Source organism: Acomys russatus, chromosome 11 (assembly GCF_903995435.1).
Source record: "Acomys russatus chromosome 11, mAcoRus1.1, whole genome shotgun sequence".
In the NCBI taxonomy this organism is placed as follows: domain Eukaryota; kingdom Metazoa; phylum Chordata; class Mammalia; order Rodentia; family Muridae; genus Acomys; species Acomys russatus.
Window position 1 is genome coordinate 55,970,810 of NC_067147.1, and position 21,772 is coordinate 55,992,581.

At 50.0% G+C, this 21,772-nt stretch overlaps 1 protein-coding gene across 1 annotated transcript in view; it reads right to left on the reverse strand.

Annotated features, from left to right (window-relative positions):
* Window positions 1-21,772, reverse strand: part of Slc37a1 (solute carrier family 37 member 1) — a 59,249-nt gene that overhangs the window by 36,666 nt on the left and 811 nt on the right. The window contains exon 2 of the mRNA XM_051153385.1: window positions 5,597-5,816. Coding sequence (XP_051009342.1) covers window positions 5,597-5,652 — 56 coding nt within the window. The 5' untranslated portion in view covers window positions 5,653-5,816. The remainder of the gene's footprint in view (window positions 1-5,596; window positions 5,817-21,772) is intronic.

Below are 21,772 nucleotides of genomic sequence, written 5' to 3' on the forward strand. Positions count from 1 at the left end.
TTGAGGGTCTCTTCCCACACCCAGCCCCCTACTTCTAATGACAAGTAATAAGTTGGGGTTCCTACAGGCCACGTTACTTGCTCAGTTCATTTGCTTGCGCCCAGGGAAACCCTCTCTTGCCTTCACCATTTGCTATAAAGCCCAGAGCCTGCCAGCTTGGCAGGAAGAAAGACACTGTCTCCCCCTGGCTATGAGACTTTTGAAACCACGAACCCCAAGAAGTGAGACTCTCCCTAGGATGGATGTTCATGTCTGGAGAGGAGAGAGGTCTAAAGCGTGGGCCAGCAGGGGGGTGGGGTGGGGAGATCTGCAAGGGGGAGGTGGCTCGGTGAGTGACCGTGCTTGCTACCAGGCCTGATGACCTGACCTGGAGCCCCAGAATCCAGAGTTGAAGCAGAGAATCCATTCCTGCAAGTCACACTGACGCCCCTCCCCTCACAATGTACCATGATAGGTGCACATCCGTACTCATATGCACATAAACAGAAACAAACCGATGTTCAAAAATATCCAAGGCCAAAACAAACAAACAAACAAACATCTCCAGACTCAAACAAAGAGCCCATTTGAGGTGGAGAAGGTAGGGCAGTGGCCCTGCGGGAAAGAGCAGGAGTCCATAAGCAGACACTTTGCTTTTGGAAATAAGGACCTGTCTGAGCTCTCCTCTTCCTGAGGAAACCTGAGTGGAAAGTTCCCCAGGACACCCTGTCCAAGCCCACGAGGTGACCAGAAGAAAGCAAACCTATGAAATGTGCGTAGAGAAAAAAAAGAAAGAAAGAAAGAAAGAAAGAAAAGAAATGTGCGTAGAGTTTATCCCAGCACTTAGGAGACAAAGCTGGGCCTGCCCAGCCAGCCAGGCTGTTTCTCGCTGTCAATGTCTGTCTGCCTGTCTGTCTGTCTCTCTCTCTCTATCTATCTATCTGCTTGTCTGTCTCTGTATGTGAATGCCTCCCTGGGGCAGAACTGAAGGTTCTCTCCATTTTTTTGGCTAAAGCTGCTCCTTGGCCCAGCCCTCCACCCAACACCACCCCCCACCCTGCCCCCAGCCTGAGGCTGGATATGAGAGACCACCCACTGCCTTCCACCAACCCCATTCTAGCTCACAGCCAGACTCCAGCTCCTCTCCTGGTATAGGTTCCAGTGCGCAGGGCAGGGCAGCCTGGGCACGGATTTCCCTCCAGAGCCTCTCAGTTGGGATAGCTGCTCAGGGCTGCTTGACTAAGGTTTCGCCGAATAGTAGTAGAAGGCTGACTTAGTGGCTTTAGGCTCTGTCTACTCCACTCTCCTAAAGTGATGATAAGAGCTGAGAGCGCCCAGCCCAGACACACTACATTCCTCAGTGTAAGGAAGTTTCAGGCAGAGGCCGCGGGGGATGAGGTGGTGGTAGCCGTGGGCACAACTTTCCACCAGGCCCTTCTGCAGGTGGCTCTGGGAAGGTGGTGTGGAGCATGCAGGCAAAAGTAAGTGCTCCTCTCACGCATGCTGGTGACGTCATGAGTGGACCCTTCAGGAAGAGAGAGGCTCCTGGAATCAGGGCTTGCAAGCCTCCTCCTGTGGGTTGGAGTCAAAGGTCAAAGAAGAGCAGGCAAGATTTCCCTGAGGCCTTATCTTCAAGTAGCTGCTGTTGGGCCCAGCCTACTTCCTCCATTTCCAAAATCACCCTTCTTCTGGTTTCCTCAGCTTCCTAGAGGACCTAGGGTGTGGAAGAAACAGTAGCTGCAGGCTGTCCTTCACCTTCCAGGAGGGTGTGTAGGCAAGAGCTGCTCTTAGCGAGGAGTCATCCCACACTGCCTGGCCTCTGGGAGGAAGAGGCCTGAGAGTTCACGGGGTCACAATCCTGGTCTATGAGACTTGAGGTCCTCCAAGATTCTTCTGGACTCCTCACACTACCTGGTAGATTTATCATCCTCCTCTTCGCCAATCACAAAACAGGAGTCTAAAGCTGTCCTTTCTTCTGGGCCATTCCCCATAGATAGGAACAGGTTTTTTCTCTTTTTTCTTTTTCTTTTGGTTTTTGAGACAGGGTTTCTCTGTTGTAGCCTTGGCTGACCTTAGGCTCTCTTTGTAGACCAAGCTGGCCTCGATCCACCTGCCTCTGCCTCCGGAGTGCTGGGATTACAGGTGTGTGTCACCACGTCCAGCTAGGAACAGGGTTTCTGAGCATCACTTTATTCAGAAATAAGGTCCCGAGATGAGTTAGCCTGGGGTCAGGTTAGGATGGTCCTAAACTCAAGGACTGGTGGCCTCCTCAGACTCTTCTGCAAGGTGGCCCTGGGAAGGTGACGTGGAGCGTCGTGGAGCGTGCAAGCTAAGGTGTGGTGGTGAATTCTTTAATCCCAGAACTCAAGCAGACACTTGCTTTTGGAAATAAGGACCTGTCTGAGCTCTTCCTCTCCCTGGGGAAGCCTGAGTGGAAAGTTCCCCAGGACACTCTGTCCAAGCCCATGAGGTGACCAGAAGCAAACCAAACCTATGAAATGTGTGTAGAGTTTATCCCAGCACTTAGGAGACAGAGCTGGGCCTGCCTAGCCAGCCAGGCTGTTTCTTGCAGGTGGATCTCTGTGAGTTTGAGGCCAGCCTGGGCTATACAGTCAGTTCCAGAACAGCCAGGGCAGCCAGGCGTGGTGGCGCACGCCTTTAATCCCAGCACTTGGGAGGCAGAGGCAGGTGGATCGCTGTGAGTTCAAGGCCAGCCTGGTCTACAAAGCGAGTCCAGGACAGCCAAGGCCACACAGAGAAACCCTGTCTCAAAAAACAAACAAACAAACAGAACAGCCAGGGCTATGTAGAGAGCCCTGTCTCTAAAAATCAAAAACCACAGAGACACAAGGAGGGAGTATGGCAATGGTGACATGGACCAGCTTGACTTAGCTGGTCATCGGAGGCACTGCAGCACAAAGACCTGAAGGAGGAAGGGAAGGTGTCACCCGGAACCATCAGACGCCCATGACTCTGCTGCACATTTGAGTTTGGACCCTCAGCCTTCCCAACTGTGGTGGACTCGATTTTGTGCACTGAGACCTTGGTTCGTGGTGTTTTGTTCCAGGAGAGGGAACGAGTCTTTGGTTTTTCTGTGATGCTGTAAGTGGCCTTGGGAGACAAAGTAAATGAAGAGAAGCCGATGGGGACAAACAGTACACGTTAATATAAGAATCCAGCCTGGCGGGCTGGAGAGATGGCTCAGAGGTTAAGAACACTGTCTGTTCTTCCAAAGGTCCTGAGTTCAATTCCCAGCAACCACATGGTGGTTCATAACCATCTATAATGCAATCTGGGCCCTCTTCTGGTATGAGTACTGTATAAATAATAAATAAATCTTTTTTTAAAAGATTTTTTTTTTAAAAAAAAGATTAAAAAAAAAAAAAGAATCCAGCCTGGGTTAACTGTAAGTTTCCAACAAAACCCCCCCCCCCCACATCCCAAGCCGAGCTTGGTGGCACACAGGGAGGTAGAAGCAGGTGGATCTCTGTGAGTTCGAGGCCAGCCTGGTCTTACAAAGCGAGTCCAGCACAGCCAAGGCTACTCAGAGAAACCCTGTCTCGAAAAACAAAACAAAAGAAAAAAAACCGCATATCCCATCAGTGCCAGCTCAGGATGTACCTGAGACTCTCCTCAGAGGAATATAGCAGGATTCAGACACGGCCAACTATTTAACACTGTAACATAACCCTGCCATCTAGTCCACTTGAGAACCAGCAAAACATTACAACAATAACCAAAATTATCCCCCCCCCCCCCCCCCCGACAAAACCCTTCAAAATGTTTTAAGACAATTTATGATTTTGTAGCAATTGCCATCCTTGGCTGCCAATGAGACTGCCTGGATAACTCCTGCGTTGAACACTTGATTACCAGTTGGTGGCACCTTTTGGGGGGGCGGGACCTACAAAGATGTAGATCTCTGAGGAATCTGAGGAAAGAGTCTTGAGGCTTACAGACTGGCCCTACTTCCTGTACCTCTGAGATCAGAGTAAGGAGTCCCTTGCCATGGCACTTTGCTGCAGCTTCCTAGCCCGCTACCTGTACTGTTAAGGAGCTTCTTCTCTTTCCAAAAGGCCAGTTGTTCTGTTAAGTGCCTTTTCCTGTGGGAAGAAGCCATGCCAAATTCTGCCATGTCAGAAATCCTGTGCTTAGGCTGTATGCTGTGACCTTCGAGTTGCTGACCTTTACCTCACGAGGTTTTGTGTTCTAGGCTATCCTTGGACTATTTACCTTTGAAAGTAGAGAAGTCTCAACTTGGAACCACCCAGAGGATCAAGGAAGTTCTTACAGGGAACTACTCAGAGAACTAGGAAGTTCTACAGGGAGCGATTCAGGCTATTGCACTCTTGCCCGGGGGCTAGGGTGAGTGGGATTAGAACAGATCCTATTGACCTTGCTCTATATATGTTCCTGCTAGTTGGGCAATAAAGTGAATCTTGATCAGAAATTTCCTGACTTGATTCGCTATTTCTCACTCTCTGTATCCTACTTTCAATCCCCACTCCCTCTTTCAGGTGAACCCTGATTCGACTTTTCCCGTGGGCTGGGACCCGACATTTTCCCACGTCTCCTATCAAACAGGATAATAAGCCCCAGGTTCTAAATGCCCCACGGAGCCCACAGTTCTCTGCGAACCTCCACGAACATGTTCGTCAGCTTAATTTGCCCGAGCCCTCCTCATAAAACGGGAGAAGGGCTGAGGACTCAGGTCAGTGCCCGAGCGCTTCTATAACAAAGCACAAGGCCCTGGGTTCCATCCCAGCACCACAGAAATAAAGCAAACGAAGAAAAGGTAAGTTTTTTTCTCCCTGACAAATTAGGAGGAGGAGGGTGCAATGGGGGCTGGAGAGCTCCAGTCTGCATCACCACCCTTGAAGAGTGTGGAGTGAGTGGGTCCACCTGTGAGGTAAGTCACAGAGCCGCCGAGAGAGACGCCCTCTCATCAGAGAGAGGGTGGTGTTTGGTCTCTCAGTTTCATCTGCCCCGTGCAGCCAGGCCACTCATCTGGAACCAGAGGTACCAGGGCTTACTTCACGAACACCATTACATAACCCGGCTAATAGCCAGTCGTGGTGGTTTAAATAAGAACTGTGCCCTGCAAGGCTCTGGCACCAGAACACTCTTGGTGGTATTTGGGGAGGTTTGGGTGGTACAGGCTTGCTGGAGGGAGAATGCCACTAGGGGGCGGGCTTTGGGTTTTAGGTGGCTCCCGCCATTACCAGCTTGTTCTTTCGTTTGTGGACATGAGGTGTCAGTCTCCTGCTGGCACACCTGCCACTTGGCTCCATGCCTCCCTGCCGTGATGGCTTCTAACTCTCTGGAACTCTACGCCAAGATAACCCCTTCCTTCTTCTGTAAGTCGCCTTAGCCATGATGTTCCACGGCAGCAACGGGAGAGTAACGGAAGTCTAAATGCTGTCTGTGATGTCACCACCAAAACACAGGACTCCTGAGGACCCAAGGTCACAGCAGCCACCACTCAACAGCCATGGGAAAGCCTGAGGCTCACGCTCTATAACGAAATACGGGCGAAGAAGCTGCCCAACGCCCACTACCAGTTCACTCCCAACACACACACGCATCTCTCTAGACGATGGACCAGCACCGAGCTTACCACTGATCCCTGGAGAAGGAGATGATGAAGCGGATGCCCACGGGGAGTCGAGCCATCTACGTCGCCCCTGGCGTCGGAGCTGTAGTCCCCAAATCAGACACTTCAGAAACCGGTTAAGGTTGTTTTGACAGCCCCGCGGCTCACACAGCCTGGAGAGCAACAGCAGATGTTGTGTCCTACTGGGTCCTGTCCTCTCTTCCTTCCATCAGGGAGCTGAGCTCTGTGGGAGAAAGAGAGGCATTAAGAGTCTGTGGCTCCTCTCCCCACTCCCCCAGGGATAAGTCTGTGAGTTCGAGGCCAGCCTGGTCTATCTACAAAGTGAGTTCTGGGACAGCCGAGGCTACACAGAGAACCTGTCTCAAAAACAAAACAAACCAAACAACTGTGGTCCTGACAATAGAACCTTGGAGACACCGGCAGGAGGAAGTCATTCTGCAGGTGGGGAGACGTCACCCATGACTGATCAAAGCTACACTTTCGCAACCGGAGGCTGCTCCCATCGTGGATGCCCTGGGGAGGATTGCTCAAATGGAGTTCACGAGATGCTCTAATGATTGCTGGAGGGAAGTGGGCGTTCACCTCTGCCTTTAGGGCTTCCAGAGATGGGTCTGGCCAGTCTGCACCCAAAGCATATGTTTAGTCACATGCACAATTCTCAGAGCATGGGGTAGGGGCGGGCTCTGGACTTGTTCACTTCATTACTACCCACAAGACCTTCCTGTGACTGTTGGCAGGAAAGGACTGTGGGCCTGGGCAAAAAGGGAGGAGGGGCCAACTGTCCCGTTGCTTCGGTTGTGGCTCCGCAACTGAATCTGCCACACCCACCACTGAGGGGATGTGAACTTCCCATCTGCCACTGTGCTCACATTCACTAGCCCCATTAGCTCTGAAGGCGGGCAATGCTGGAAGAGACGGTACAAAGTCTGAGCACTGAGAAGGGGGCCAGTCCCCAGGTAGGTGAGCCCCACACCACCCTCAGGACATACATTCCCAAGGCACTGTGCTCTTCCAAAGTGGAATCTATTTCCGCACCTATCCCTCTGAGCTCCGTAGAGGAGCAGCAGGGCACAGGCTCTGGATCCCAAGCCCAGCAGGTCACATGCACACAACTGATAACTCTGAAGAGAGTTTAGCCCAGAAACCATCATGGAGGCATGGAGGCCCTTACAACCCCGCCAGGGGAGAGCTCCCCCTTTCCCAAGGGCCCCCACAGGGCTTTAGCGAGCATCACTCATTTCTGACCCCACAGAGACCTGCGGTGAAGCAGCCGAGGCCACTAGCCCGTCTGCTCCCTTAACTTCTCCAGCTAAAAAATGATGGCTTTAAAGGCATCAATCATGTTACACAAAGACATGATCCCAGAAAGCCCTTGGCCCAGTAGACAGTCCATCAGTACCACTGTGGGTGGTTCTGGGGTGAGCTTCAGGAAGGCAGGCTTTCCCTGACCCATACCCTAGCTCAGGACAAAAGCAAAGAACTCCACGGGAGGCAGCCTGATGGTTTAGGCCTATAATCCCAGCACTGAGGCAGAAGGACCATTTTGAGTTGGAAGCCAGCCAGGGTTATCTAGTAAGTACCAGGCCAGCCAGAGGTATGTAGCAAGAGCCTGCCTCCAGATCCAACCAAAGTTGCAGGACTCAAGCCCAAACCTCCATTTGTAGACGATACCTTTCCAAAAGGGTTTGCTCAAAATGGGCTCACTGGGCTTGGTCCTATATATGCTTTCCAATCGCACAAGGCTTGAAAATGGACGGCCAGGGTCCTTTTTTTCTTTTCTTTCTTTCCTCTATCAAAATACTGACAATTCACTCCTGTGGCCAGTGAGACCCATCTGTCATCCAGCGAGGCAGAACCTGGCCTGACAGCAAAGCTCCAGAAGAAGCTTAAAAGTCCTTAGGAGAGAAAGCTCCCCGCTTCCACAAATAATGCTAGCGACTGCACAGAGATGATGGTGATGAAGTGGGGTTGGGGTGGGTATCCGGTCTCACGGGAAGTGCACTTTAGGGTAGACAGATGGCCAATTCCACATTTGGGGTGTTGAGAACTCTGCTTATCAAAGCCATTTTCCTGCTGCCCCGGACGACATCCCCCAAACCTGTTCCCTCAAAATCCCAGGTCATGAAAGTTACTGACACACCCTCCTGGAGCCCAAGGCATAGCTTTTACTCTAAGACAGTGGCTCTCTGCCTGTGGATGTCAATCTTAAGAGGGGTCGCATATCAGATAGTCACATTACCATTCATAACAGTAGCAAGATTACAGTTATGAAGCAGTAGCAATGAAATAATTTTATGGTGGGGTAGGGGTGGGGGTGGGGGGTCACCACAACATGAGGGACTGTATTAAAGGGCCACAGCATTAGGAGGGTTGAGAACCACTGCTCTAAGAGGCTAGTTCAGCTGGGTGGGCTTTACATTCCTGCAGATTCCAGGCCTTCCATTTGTGGCGGGGTGGGGGTGGGGTGGGGGTTGGGGGGGCAGGTGGGGTGGGGGGGGGGGGGTTGTCTTCTCAGCTACAAGCACACTTCCTCCTGCCCATCCCTGCACTGAGGGGGAGCTTAGCTGACTAGCTTTGGCATACAGCCCCAGCACAGGAAAATAGTTTTTTAAATGTCACCCTCTTAGAAGCTCCCAGTGAACTGCAGCCCATTAGAGAAAAGGATAAGAAGACAGTGTTATCTGACAGGGCAGGGAGAGCTATTAGGAGCCGTTGCGTTGTGAGACAGACCCCCTACCAGTCTCAGGAGCACACGGAGAACCTGACTGAGGAGCAGACGCACCCACGAGCCTCCCCGGCTCAGGGCTCAGAGCCGCTGGGAACCATCAGCCCTACAAGGAGACTCAGAAGTGGGTGGGAGTTAGCAAAACCGAGAGTAATGCCCCAAGGGGTTTTCCCAGGCTTTAGTACACAGACAAAAATCACAGCAGCCTAAGGCAACGTGTCAAAATTACCAACCGAATCCCTCCTAAAGATCCTAGAGTTTTTTTTTTTTTAAACCAAGACAAACTGTAATTTCTCCAATCTAACACCTTCTAAGCTTTTAAAAACTCCATTCTCCATGGGAGATAAACAGAAATGATCATTTTCACTTGTCCTGGACTTAAATACGAGTCCGAATTCTGTCCACCACCCACTCAAAACAAACAACGCATCCCAGGCTTTGCCTACGGTACGGGACCTGTAAAAGTATTCCCAAGACCACAGGGCGCAAACGGGACCCCCCAAGAGAGGGAATTTCCAGATGCCCTCTAACCAAGCAAGAATAAAGATATCAATGTGCAAAGCCGAATAATTTATTTTACCAACTCGCCCAACTTCACGCAATTTAAGTTCTAGGACAAGCCGGCAGGCCGGCAGGCAGCCACCCACCAGCCCGGTGTAGAGAGCTCTGAAGACCAGGAAAAGGCAGTTTAGGGATTCAAACCTAGAGGTGGGAAAGGTCTTCAGTTCAAATGCAAATCTTTTACCTGCGAGTTACCAAGACCCCAAATGCTGGAAGATTGGTGCATGCGGCTGGGGGACTTTCCGGTGGTTTAAACCCTATTATTGCCGCCAGAAGGTGGCTGTCACTGCGTGGCTCCAGGGCCCGGCTCCAGGAAGCAGTTCTTTTTAGCAAATAAACAACCCGAGAGAGCTCAGGGTGCTGGCTGTGCGCTTTCCCAAGGGCTTTGCGAGCCAGCTCCTCCCAGGTCGTACAGCAGCCTGGCCGGGTGGCTAAGGCTATGGGCACGCCCACGTCCCCAACGCCCGGCTACAAACAAAGCGCTGGGTCTCTGGCTCCCCACAGCTGTCACCGGGGCCCGGGGTTGGGAGAGGGACCCGGCTTCAAAGCTAGGCGACCCCAGCCCCGGGCCTCTGGGAACCTTCTGCTTCTACTTCCCCGGAAACTCAGCGCCGCCAGCCCGGATCGCCCCGGCATCGTCACCCAACGCCATTCTAGGATCCCTTACTTCAAAGACTTTCCTCTAGGAAAAGCGCTCGGTTGGTCCCCAGCTCTCCAGCCACAGCAGAGGGAGACAAACGGCAGAGAGGCCGAAGTGGGGGCGCAGGGCGCGGGCCCGCAGCAGGTGCGTGGCCGCTGGCAGGTGCGCGCCGCTGGGGAGGGTCCTCCATTGTCCCCGCGCCTACCTGCGCTCCGCAGCCCGCGCCGCGCGCTTCCTGCTCTCGACTTCCTGGAGCGGCTGCCCTTTCACTTTCCCGGCCCTGCGGGCGCCGGCCCAAAGCGGCTCCTCCCTCTCCCGCGCGCCCCCTGACCCCCGCCCCGCGCGCGCCCTGGGGCCCAGACAGCCCGTGGGATGCTCAGCTGGGGCTTCCTTTCGTTGTCCCTGAGCCCCCACATCTGCCCGTCATGTCCTCCTAGGCCCTGCAGGGCGCCAGGCTCTTATTGGCGTTGGTGCCCTGCAGCCAAACGCCGGTTCCTAGGGGCCCTCAGCACTGCTAGGCTTTTGTCTCCAAATCGAACCTTACTAATGTCAGCAAAGTGGACAAGTTCCGGGGGGAAAATTTTGCTCCCTTGGATCCCTGCACAGAAGGCGGCCTCTGTCGGCCTATCGCATTTTGTCAAGTGTCAGAATCGAGAACACTGGTGTGCTACCAAAGGAGTGAGCACATGGCTGGTACCAACACCCGTGCCGGTATGACAAACCCGCTTGCGTAGTTAGGACCTGAAGGCCAGCACCGGAGTCATGGGGAGGTGCCCTGGCACAGGGCTTCCCTTTTAGCCGGGATAATTAGCTTTCAAACCTCTCACCTCCTGCCAAGAATTGACCCGGGAAAGTCCGGGAAGGGCACCTGCCTCACACCTCCAGCTGTGAGCCTGGTCTGGCATCCTGCTCAGCCCTGGCTCGCAGAACAGTACCTGCCTGTAACGGCGAAACCAGGCAGGAAACCAACGTCCCTGAAGCACACAGGCATTTGGGTAACACAATGCTTAAGCCAAAACCAACTCAAATCCCCTTTGTGAAAGTATATGGATTGGGGGCAGGGGGGAGGGGGGAGCACCTAGCACCCTGCTGTGCCCTCTTCTGGCTGGTTGGTGTGCAGACAGCCTACAGCGCCTCTCTCCCCCGACCCCAGTATAGTTTGCTGAGTTCGGTAAGGCCAAGCTTTGTTTGTTTGTTTGTTTCTCTGTGCAGCCTTGGCTGTCCTGAACTCACTTCGAAGACCAGACTAACTTCGAACTCACAGAGATCCGCTTGCCTCTGCTCCCCGAGTGTTGGGATTACAGATGTGTGCCACCACGCCAGGCTCATACCTACAAGCTTTTGAGAAATAGTCTGGAGACAGAGGCAGGCGGATCGCTGTGAGTTCGAGGCCAGCCTAGTCTACAAAGCGAGACCAGGACAGCCAGGGCCACACAGAGAAACCCTGTCTGGAAAAACAAAAACAAAAAACAAAAACAAAACAAAACCAAAAAAAGAGACATTCTGTACCCTCGAAGCAAAGTTGACTTGCGGTTGACCCACCTGACCCCTGCGGTCCCACGCCTCACATGGTTAGTATCTTAGGAATTCTGGCTGTTCTACCCTCTTCCTTTGGCTGGACCTGTCTCTTTTCCTCCTCACGAGCACCACAGCAACCCAGGTGGATGTCTACATCTCAAGTCACCTACCCATGTCACTGTTTCTTATCAAGCTCGCACAAGAGTCCCTTGCTCTTCAGCCTGTGTTCCTTCTTTGTCTTTGCAGCTGCCCCAAACTGCCCTCCTAAAACAAAAGCTGAGCTCCCTAACTCGACTGACAACTTCTAGAAGGCTCTTTACATAACAAAGAGCACAAACTCCTGAGGAAGTGGATCAGGCCCCTGAGGCCATTTGCTCTGAGGAAGAGCCTCACAAAAGCTTCCTGGTAGTTTTTTAGTTTCCGAGAATGTGACTTTTCACACTGAGGTGCTAGGATTTGTCTTTCCTGAGTCTGGTTTTTTTGTTTTGTTTTGTTTGAATGAGCTGGGACTTCGGGTACTGTTGAAATTGCTGTATTTGGGGAAATTTGTATAAAATGCCCACGTCTAAGTGATGCCACTCTACCTCCAGGCCCCTAGAGGGCAGAAGAGGGAGTCCTAGATTAAAAACCAAACTAAACCAAACCAAAAAACAAAACCTCTTTAAAACAGCTTGACAAAAGCCTGGCATGGTGGCCCACGTCTTTAATCCCAGCACTCAAGAGGCAGAGGCAGGTGGAGCGCTGTGAGTTCGAGGCCAGCCTGGTCTACAACGTGAATCCTGGAAATCCTGTCTCGAAAAACCAAAAAGTAAAAAATAAAAAGACAGCGTGACAAACTGGGCATGGTGGCGCACGCCTTTAATGCCTTTAATCCCAGCACTGGCGAGGCAGAGGCAGGATCTCTAAGTTCGAAGCCAGCCTGGTCAACAAAGCAAGTCCAGAACAGCCAGAGCTGTTACACAGAAAAAACCCTGTCTTAAAAAACAAAACCAACCAACCAACCAAACAACAACAACAACAACAACAACAAAAAAAAAAAAAAAAAAGAGAGAGAGAGAGAGAAAGAGAAAGAGCCTGACAGTCATGGACAATTTGTTTGGTCATTAAAACCAGAATGGCAGTCTTTTCACAGACACTGGAGTCAACCAGAGAGAGTCTGGTGGCCTATGTTGAAAAATGTCAATATTGGGTTTCAGACCCAGAAGAATGCTTATCAGCCAACCTGAGAATCTTAAAGTAAGGTAATGTTTTATAATATACATTCTATATTGACCTTTATGTGATTATAAGAAAACACTCAAATGTATTGAGGTGGGATCTTTCTGTATCTTGAAATGGAAATTTATGATTACAGCCACAAGAATGGCAGGGGTTTTTGGTGTGCGAGGGGTGTGTGTGTGTGTGTTTTAATTATATGTATATGAGAGATCTACCTGTATGTACACCTATGTGCCAGAAGAGGGCGCCAGATCCCAGTATAGATGGTTGTGAGGCACCATGTGGTTGCTGGGAATTGAACTCAGGACCTCTGGAAGAACAGTCAGTGCTCTTAACCATTGAGCCATCTCTTCAGCCTGGTGGCAGGTTTTATACTTAAGAGGCTATAATAAAGAATTGGGTGTCCCCACCATGATGTAAGACTGACTTGTGATCTGTAGTCCTCTTGCCTGACCCTGTGAGTGCTGAGATTGCAGGTGTACCCCACCATGACTGGCTCCCTCCTTCCTCGCTAAAACCCAGAGGCTTGCACATGGTAGGTGCATGCTCTACCACTGAGCTGCACCCCAGCCTGAGGAGCTGTTTTAAAATCAAATCAAAAAGAAACATTAATGAAAGGACAGAGAAAGTAAAGGAAATAAAAGATTTGTGTTAGCCTTAGGCAGTAGCTTTTTAGCAATAGCACTGTAGGCACTAATACTTGAATTAGGAATGTACTTCAAAGAAAAGAGCATCTATCTGTCTGTCTATTTATCTACTATCTATCTTCCTGATATTTATCTATCCATCTATCATCATCTATCTAGCTGTCATCTATCTTTCTGGTTTAGTGTTTCTCTGTGTAACAGCTCTGGCTGGCCTGGAACTCACTTTGTGGACCAGGGTGACCTCAAATTCACAGAGCTCCTGAGATTAAAGGCATGTGAACCATGCGTTTATGGGTACCTCTGTTGAATGGCTTGTAGAAGACAGACTGGGCAAATGTTCTTGTTTCTAAGATTCCTTGGCAATGTCTTCCGGTAGAATATCTGCATTGTTTTTCTCCTATCGTAGGGTGTAGGAAGTGGTCATGGAGAAAGAGTGGGGAGTCTATACTGGATCGTAACCGGAGCAGGGCTCATGTGAAGTCTGGAATTAAATCTGGGGGGCTGGCTCAGCTTTTGGCTCTGCTCTGCAGCTGAGCTCCACGCCAGGGCTAGCCTGTGGCTGCATCAGTCCGTTGCGGGTGTCCCTGCCTTTTAAGCTTATAGTTAGCTGGAGGCCAGACACATGGAAACTGAAAAACTGACCCCTACGGAGTCATTCCTGCCACCCAGCTGGTGCAGATAAATGTGACAAGCAAATTGGACAATTTCTACAAGATGTCCCCAAAAGGACCAATGAGCTTCAACTGTGGTTCGGTAACTCATATGGCTCAAATCAAGAAGTTATACTTTTAAAGTTCCCTCTGGGAAGAGCGTGTCCTTTGACCGCACAGGATATGCTAATGCCTTAGTGGGAAAGTACGGTGACTCAGAGCTTCTCTTTGAAACCCAAGTGGTCTCATTAGGTCTCCTCATCTTGTGGCGTCTGGGAAGAGGTGATTTCAGAGGAAGCCTGTGTTGCACCTGCTGAAGCTGCCCTACTCCACAGGGTCTGGCTCCTCACGAGCCTCCATGTCATCCTCTGCACTCACTGCGGTCATGGGAGAGTTTGGGCCCTGGGCACATCCAAGCAACCACTCCTTCCCGAGTTGCTTAATGCTTCAATGTCTGCCATCCAGAGCCTTCCTTTTTAACCCTTTAACTGACACCCTTTCTAAAAACAAACCTTGTATAACTAACTCCCTAACAAATTCAACCTTTTACTATCACTCACGGTCATTTTTTTAAAACACTGCTTTATGATTCCAGTGTGTGGTGGCCAAGCAGATCTGAATGCATTTTTTAAATTTTATTTTATTGTCTTATTTACTTATACAGTATTCTGCCTGTAAGCCAGAAGAGGGCACCGGATCTCATTATAGATGGTTGTGAGCCACCATGTGGTTGCTGGGAATTGAACCTATGACCTTTGGAAGAGCAGTCAGTGTTCTTAACCTCTGAACCATCTCTTCAGCCCCTGAATGCATTTTAAACTCAAACCTTGACTCCAAACTCCCTGGAACCTAAGACTCCACTTAGGCTAGAAGATGGGTGGTCCTAGTGAGGCCGCTTGGAGGGGAGTTCTAAAGTCTCTTTCATCAGCTTATTTTGTTAATTTTTCCACAGAATCACTCCCACCTTCAATAAGTCCTGTTAAAGTTTGGTTCTTCACACAGTTACCAGGTGTCACTTCTTAGCTAGGTATGTGAGAGAGATGGATGAACTTCTGTCCGAGGGCTCACATCTATAATCCCAGCACTCAGGAAAGCCGAGGCAGGAGATCTGCCATGAGTTTGAGGTCAGCTTGGGTGACAGTGTGGGACCCCACCTCAAAACACCAAACCCCACAAGGCTAATTTTCATTGAGGTGTAGCCACACTGAGCCAGGCCAAGGAAGCCAGCACCCATATTCACCTCCCCCACACTCAGAATCACTTATATGTCATCAGCACTTACTGAGTGTGTCACACTGAGGCCATTTTTAACCCATAACATTCCAAGTTAGCTCTCTTTACCTTAATGCTTGTGGATCAGATGTAAGTGTTTAGCTCAGGCATGGTGGCGCATGCCTTTAGTCCCAGCACTCGGGAGGCAGAGGCAGGCGGATCGCTGTGAGTTCAAGGCCAGCCTGGTCTACAAAGTGAGTCTAGGAGAGCCAAGGCTACACAGAGAGACCCTGTCTTGAAAAAAAAAATGTTTGGCTCCAAAGCCGTGCTCCCTGCCTGCTGCTATGCTCCCTGCCATGATAATTATAGATTCTCTGGAACCATTAGGCCCACATTAAATGCTTGGTCATGTTTTCTGTTGTTTGTTTGTTTTTGTTTTGGGAGGGGGATTGTTTCTTTTTCTTTTCTTTTCTTTTCTTTCTTTTTTTTTTTTTTTGTCATGGCAACAGAGAAGTAGCTAAGATACAAACTACAGTCACTACAAGACACTCTCTTAGCTCGGCGTGGTAGTCCACGCCTTTAATCCCAGCACTCGTGAGGCAGAGGCAGGTGGATCACTTTGAGTTTGAGGGCAGTCTGGTCTACAAAGTGAGTCCAGAACAGCCAAGGCTAACACAGAGAAACCCTGTCTCGAAAACCCAACCCAAACCAAAACCAACCAAACCAAAACCAAAACCAAAACCCAAGATGCTCTCTTACCTACTGAACCAGCTAGACTAGCTGGCAGATAGGAAGCTTCCTGGTCAATGCAAATTTGAATGCTCCCTGTCCTGTGACCAGTGAACATCTCTTCTTTTGTCTATATCAAATATTACATAATTACAACAACTGAAAGCCTGGTCCATAGATACATGTTACATTTCTATAGAAACACATTACATTTCTGTAGAAACTTTGGATCACCTCGATCCTCAGCATGTTAGTCAGTCCTCACAACCCTCCTGAAGGCTGGGGGGGCGGGGAAGGTGGGGTTATTCTGGGCAAATAATGGACCACCCTTCTAGTTTGTTGCTTCCTTCTCTGGCCCTCTGTCAGAGGATCTAATTCATTCTTAGGCTCTGGAGGAGACAGGCGTATGTATGTACCACATGACGGTGCACCACCACCACCACAGGACACCATAAGGTTATTTATATGTAGTATCAGAATCAGGGCTGGGGGGTGTGGCTCAGTGGAAGAGTGCTTTGAGTTCTGCATTTAGCCACACACATCACACACACACACACACACACACACACACACACACACACACCCCAAAAGCAGAACCAATACTAATTATCCAGTCAGTAAGTGGTACACCCACTTCAAAGCGAAGGGCTAACACACAGTCATAAGGCATTTCGTAATGCTTTAAGCGTGTGAATTACTGCAGAGATCGCCACATGGATTTCTCATTTCTCTCACTTCCTCTTACTCCTGGTCTAGGACTCAACAGATACTTGGATGCACTTTAAGCAACTGAACAAGCTCCTAGAAGATGAGTTTGACATAAGAAAAGAAGAATCACAAGCTGGGAAAAGAGAAAGGGAGACGCTGATATGCTCCACTCTTTCTCTTGTCTAAAGGACTGCGTTAGGTACAGTTTTGTCACAAAATATCTAGAATTCTACGTGCCAAGTGTGGGTTTGCTTCCTACATGCCAGGCACCTGCCATGTGGCATGTGGCCAAAGCTGATGCCTGTGGCATCTCCTGTCTCTACCCTGGCTGACTCCTGCCAAGCCACTTTCCCTCCCACCCACCCTACCCCCCTCTCCCACTCCCCACCCCCTCACCCCCCCAACTCCCGCTCCCAGCTGTGGTATTACTGTACAATCACTTCCTGGGAAGAAGAGAGCTTGTTATTTCTCTTTTGACAAAAGTGACATGACTTATGTCATTAAACCACATGCCTCACAGTAAGGGGGCGGGGTTAGTTGAGTTTCCAATGTTAAGAAATCTAATGCTAAACAGTTAACGTGTGCATGTCGATGTTTTCCTAGACACTTCAGCTTCCCACCCTTGTACATCTTGGTACTAATGAGTGTGAGCAGAAAGGACAATCTGCTCATCACAGACTAACTTCTCATTGTCACAGTTATCCTGGCCCAAGGATTGGTGGCATAATAGAAACCCAACAGAAAACATGAAGGCTTTAAAAGCTCTCCAGAGACCTATGGACAGACCAAATGTCCTTAGTTCACTGTAAGAGGAACAACAGATGGACTGGGGTGCAGCCCAGTGAGAGTGCTAATTTAGCATGTGTAGGGCCTGGGCTCCATTCCACAGAACAAACAAACCCCAAAGAAAATCTGTTAGGATTCTGCTTCAGTCGGCCTACCTGTGATGTCATTGCCTACCTGCCATGGGGTCGTGGCCTGCCCAGGGCTAAATAAAAGGAAAGTCCTACCTCACCTCTCTCTCTCCTCCCTCTTGATCTTTCTCTTCTTATGCATTTCCCCCTTTCTCCTCTTCCTCTGTCTCTGTCCCGCCCCCTCATCTCTCTGGGGCACCCCCTCCCCCCTTCTTTCTTCTCTCCCTGTGCTCATTTAAGAAACCTCATATATTCTAATATCTGGCATCTTGTACCTAATTATCTTCTTCTTATCATTTTCTTATATATTAAACACACACACAAAAAAAATCAATGTGGTGTTTTGTTCTTTGTTGTTGTTTTGTTTTGTTTTGAGACAGGGTTTCTCTGTGTAGCCTTTGCTGTGTAGCTACCTGCCTTGCTACAAGACCACACTGACAACTGCCTACTGCCATACTTAGAGCAGAGTGCACCGATTTTGCTGAAAACCTGCATTTTGTCTAAGCAGTTGCATTTCCCTGACTTCCTGGATTCTTAAGACCTTTTCTCCACAGGAGAGCCCGGAAGGGAGACATTCAGGGCCTTGGCCAGTCACCATGGCAACTAACAGGCTGACAGAACCTCCTGTAGGGAGGCCTGAAAGGCTGTGAGAGATACCGAGGTGGAGACCTGGCGGGTGGCCTCATGGCCAGTTTCCTTGGCAATCTCATCTGGAAAGAAAAGGTGCTTTTATCAGCACCCCCACCAACCCATTTTACACTGCTTGGTCAGTGGGGACCTTCCTTCCCTGTTTTTCTTTGCTTTTCCAGTGAAAAGGGAACCAACTAAACAGACAAGAAGGTTTCTATTGAGGAAGTGGAGCAGGGGGAGAGAGAGGGTTCTCCCTCCTCTCATCTTGTGACTGGCCATCTGGCCACACCTGCTGCACTTCTGGCTGAGGACGATCGCCACTGCAAGGGTCATGGAGCTTGATGGGAGGCCCTTTGCACTGCCCGACAGGCGCCCCCTACTGGTGCATGGTGGAAATTCCATCCAGGGACATAATGAGAAAGTTCCCTGCCAGCTACTAAGAGATTGAGATCGGATCTCTAGTGAGGCAAACAAAGCCTTTGCCATGCACCTTCGTATCTGCGCTTTCATTTCGGTTAGTTATGTAGATAATTGCTACACCTGCAGATGAATGAAATTTCTGTAAATTACCAGAAAGCTTTTCTCCGGGTAAAATAAAACAGCACACTTCAGGGCTCTGTTGCGCTGCTGATCCCCGCTGCTCACGACTTGGTGGAGCAGCCATCGCTTTCGCCCATTAACCCCGTGGTTTGCTTAAGTCACTGTCAAGAATTACAGTGGAAGATTCTCAGGGCCAGAGGGTCCCTGCTTGGGAGATGGATGGAGGTCACTCAAGACGAACCACAGGCGCCTTTAAAACAGAGATCAGGGGTTTAGCGCAAACCACTCTCAAATCAGATAGCTAGTTCTTAGCCCAGCGGCTGGCTGCTTCGTCTTCTGCGGTGATCTCAGCTTTCTGTGACTTTGCAGTTACCTGTGCAACAGTGAAGTGACAGCCGGGGCTTCTAAGATAATACACGATACAGGTTGCTTCCGCAAGTGCCAGCTCAGCCTCGGAACTTAGCACGCGTTCCCTCCTGGCTTTGTTAGGAGGGATACAAAAGCTGAATTTCTAACACTTTTATGGCCCACAGAGCAAACATTTGTTTTCACATAATTCACTACACTGCCATTCCAGGTTTCTTAACATTCAAAGTATTTTTCATTATAGAAATAAACCATACTCAATTGAAATAAATAAATGTGGAAACTGCAACAAATATAGACACAATGATGATCCTCCCCACATGTCTCCTCGCTGGGGAAGCTGCTAACATGTTGAACGTGTTTATAATCTTTTCATCTCTGGAAGTGAGAAACTATAATTTTAGGGTCTTGTATGTTAATTGCTTGTGGCTTGGTTTGTTCGTTTGGTGTTTGGGCCTGAGGGTTTGCAGTCTTCTGGAGGAAACCCTGTTTGATGGGGTATGCAGTGTGTGCTCTGGAAAGCCAGCCCATGGGTGGCTCGCCACACCGGTGATCATGGCTAACAGAGCTCACTCTGCTCTGCAGGCCTGCAGCACAGCGAATGGGAGGGGCTGGGCTGCGAATGGGAGGGGCGGGGCTGCTAGGAGAATCTTTGCATACCTTTATTGCTCTCACCACCCACTCAGCAGTTCCGACAAACGTTAACCAGTCGTCATCTCTCACCCCCTAAAAGCTTATTATCTCTAGTTTTCAGAGAGGGAAACTGAGGCTAGAGCGCAGGGGAGTTTCTTAATGGCTGCTTCAAAGTAAAACCAGCAACAGGAGCCCAGAATCCTAATGTGGCTTTCAGTAATTAACGTTTTTGTCAAATGATGTATGTCATACACATATGTATATATACACACACACACATACACACACACACACACACATATACACACATATACACACATATACATATAGTATTTATATATGTATTTCTCATACATACATACATACATACATACATACATACATATATATGGTCAGAAGTGAAATTGAAAGACTCATTCCTATCTATTTCTATCTCACCAGAGGATAAATGCTGCCTCTTCCCAGGGCAGAGGGCAGACGGACTGAGGTGTGCTTCAGGGAGCCTCCAGTCTAACAGCTGGATGCCACAGCTGGATGCCACTGATGGGGTAGATGCCCTCACGCCCTATTCACTCTGCACAAGCCTCACTTCATCACCAGCTGGCCTGGCTTGGAAGGGTTTCCCAAGGGTTCACATGCTGAAGCGTGGTCACCACCCTGCGACATCAGGAGGAGGTGGGGAAAGCCAGAGAGCTAAGAGGGGACTCCTACACCATGACTGGTTTCCTCTGCAGCTTGGTCCCTCCATGGCATGGCACGTCGATGTGATGGAGAGGGCCAAGAGGCTTAGAATTTCTCCAGCACATTCCATGCTGGGTGAGGACAGGCCACGCCCTGGAGCCTTGGTGCCAGAACAGGGACAGGGACTCTCTCAGGACAGACACTCATCTCTCTGTCCCTGTCACAAGGACCCACAGCTGTATCTACAGTCTTTTCTGCCGGTGGGAACACTGTTGTGGGCCAGAGGCAGAGAAATTGAGGACGTCTCTCTCCACAGTTCAGGATAAAAATGTTAATTAATTCGCTTCCCCATTACTCTATATATGCAGCATGGTTTTGCTCTTAATACAAATGAGTGTTCAGACCCAGAGGCAGACCTCATGACCAGGGTTCGGGTAATGCTGACAGTGGTCTCAAACCCACAGACCAAAAGCTCTGGGACCATGAGCTAACCTGCGGCCTTGAGTATTTTATCACAGTGGTGAAAAGTCACTGGCATGAATCGATGACACTTGCATTCTGCAGGAGACGTTAAACCCCAGCACTGTGGGATGTAACAGTTCAGACTTATTGGGATGCTGGGTCATAGGGTTCGCAGGCTCACGTATAAAGCCCACCACAGAGCATGGTAACTGTTCTACTTCACTCCTCTGTTGCTGTGGTAAAATAGCATGACCCAAAGCAACTTGGGGACAGGGAAGCCTTATTTGGCTTACAGGTTGCAGACCATAGTCAGTCATCCAGGGAAGCTAGAGCAAAGGCCAAAGCTGGGACCAAGGAGGAGCACCACTTAATGCCTCAATTCCTCTGACTTGCTCTGCACCTCCTTACACAGCTCAGACCCACCTGCCTAGAGATGGTACCACCCACAGTGGGTGGGGCCCTCTTCCACCAATTAGCAAGTAAGAAAACACCCTACAGACATACCCACAGACCAAGATGCCATTCAATTGAGATTCCTTCTTTCCGAGTGTGTCAGGTTGACAACCAAAATTAGCCACCATGGTGACAAGGACAGTTCACTTGAAGTGTGAAGAGCAGACTCTAAGAGTCATACATATATATAGGGGATTACAGTGAAGGTGTGGCTGTGGCTGTGGCAATTGGCGCCCAATGTGTATGCATGCCAATCAGTACACTGCATATTAGCATTTTTATCCTGTCCAGGCTCCAGCCCTCTTTTCCTTCCTCCAGCAGTTTGGGGAGACAGCTCTTTAGTCAATCTCTGATGAGAGGTGTGCTGGTGTACTTTCCAGTGTGGGGAAGTAGCTATGTTAGGGAGCTGGTTAGGGTGGCCCGTGTCAAAGCCAGAAGTAGGGGACTGGAGACTTGAGTGGGTTGGTTTGTTTGCAGTGTAGCTAGTACAGGGAGGGGGAGCTTGGGGACATAGAGGGAGCCTGTGTGCGTTTGGGTTTCTGAACAGAGGGAGCTGTGAGGATGGTAGGAGGCCAGGTACTGGGGTAGAAAGTCTGGCTTAGTCGGGTAGTAGTAGGAAGGTGTGAGCCTGAGACAACAGCATAGGAGCGAGAAGCAGAGCCAGAGGGGCCTTGCAGGGTGGAATGTGGCACTGGAGGGACCTCAGGGGGAGGGGCCTTTCTGCAAGGGAGAACCAGTGTGAATGAACAGGCCTGGATGTGTGGCATGCCAGGCTGGGCATTTGAGGGCAAGCCTGCGGGCACCAGAGGACACAGAATGAATATGGGTCACCTGCGAGTGAGGGCCCAGGAGTCACTTGAGTAGGGAAGGGTTGGTTGAGATGCTAAACCCT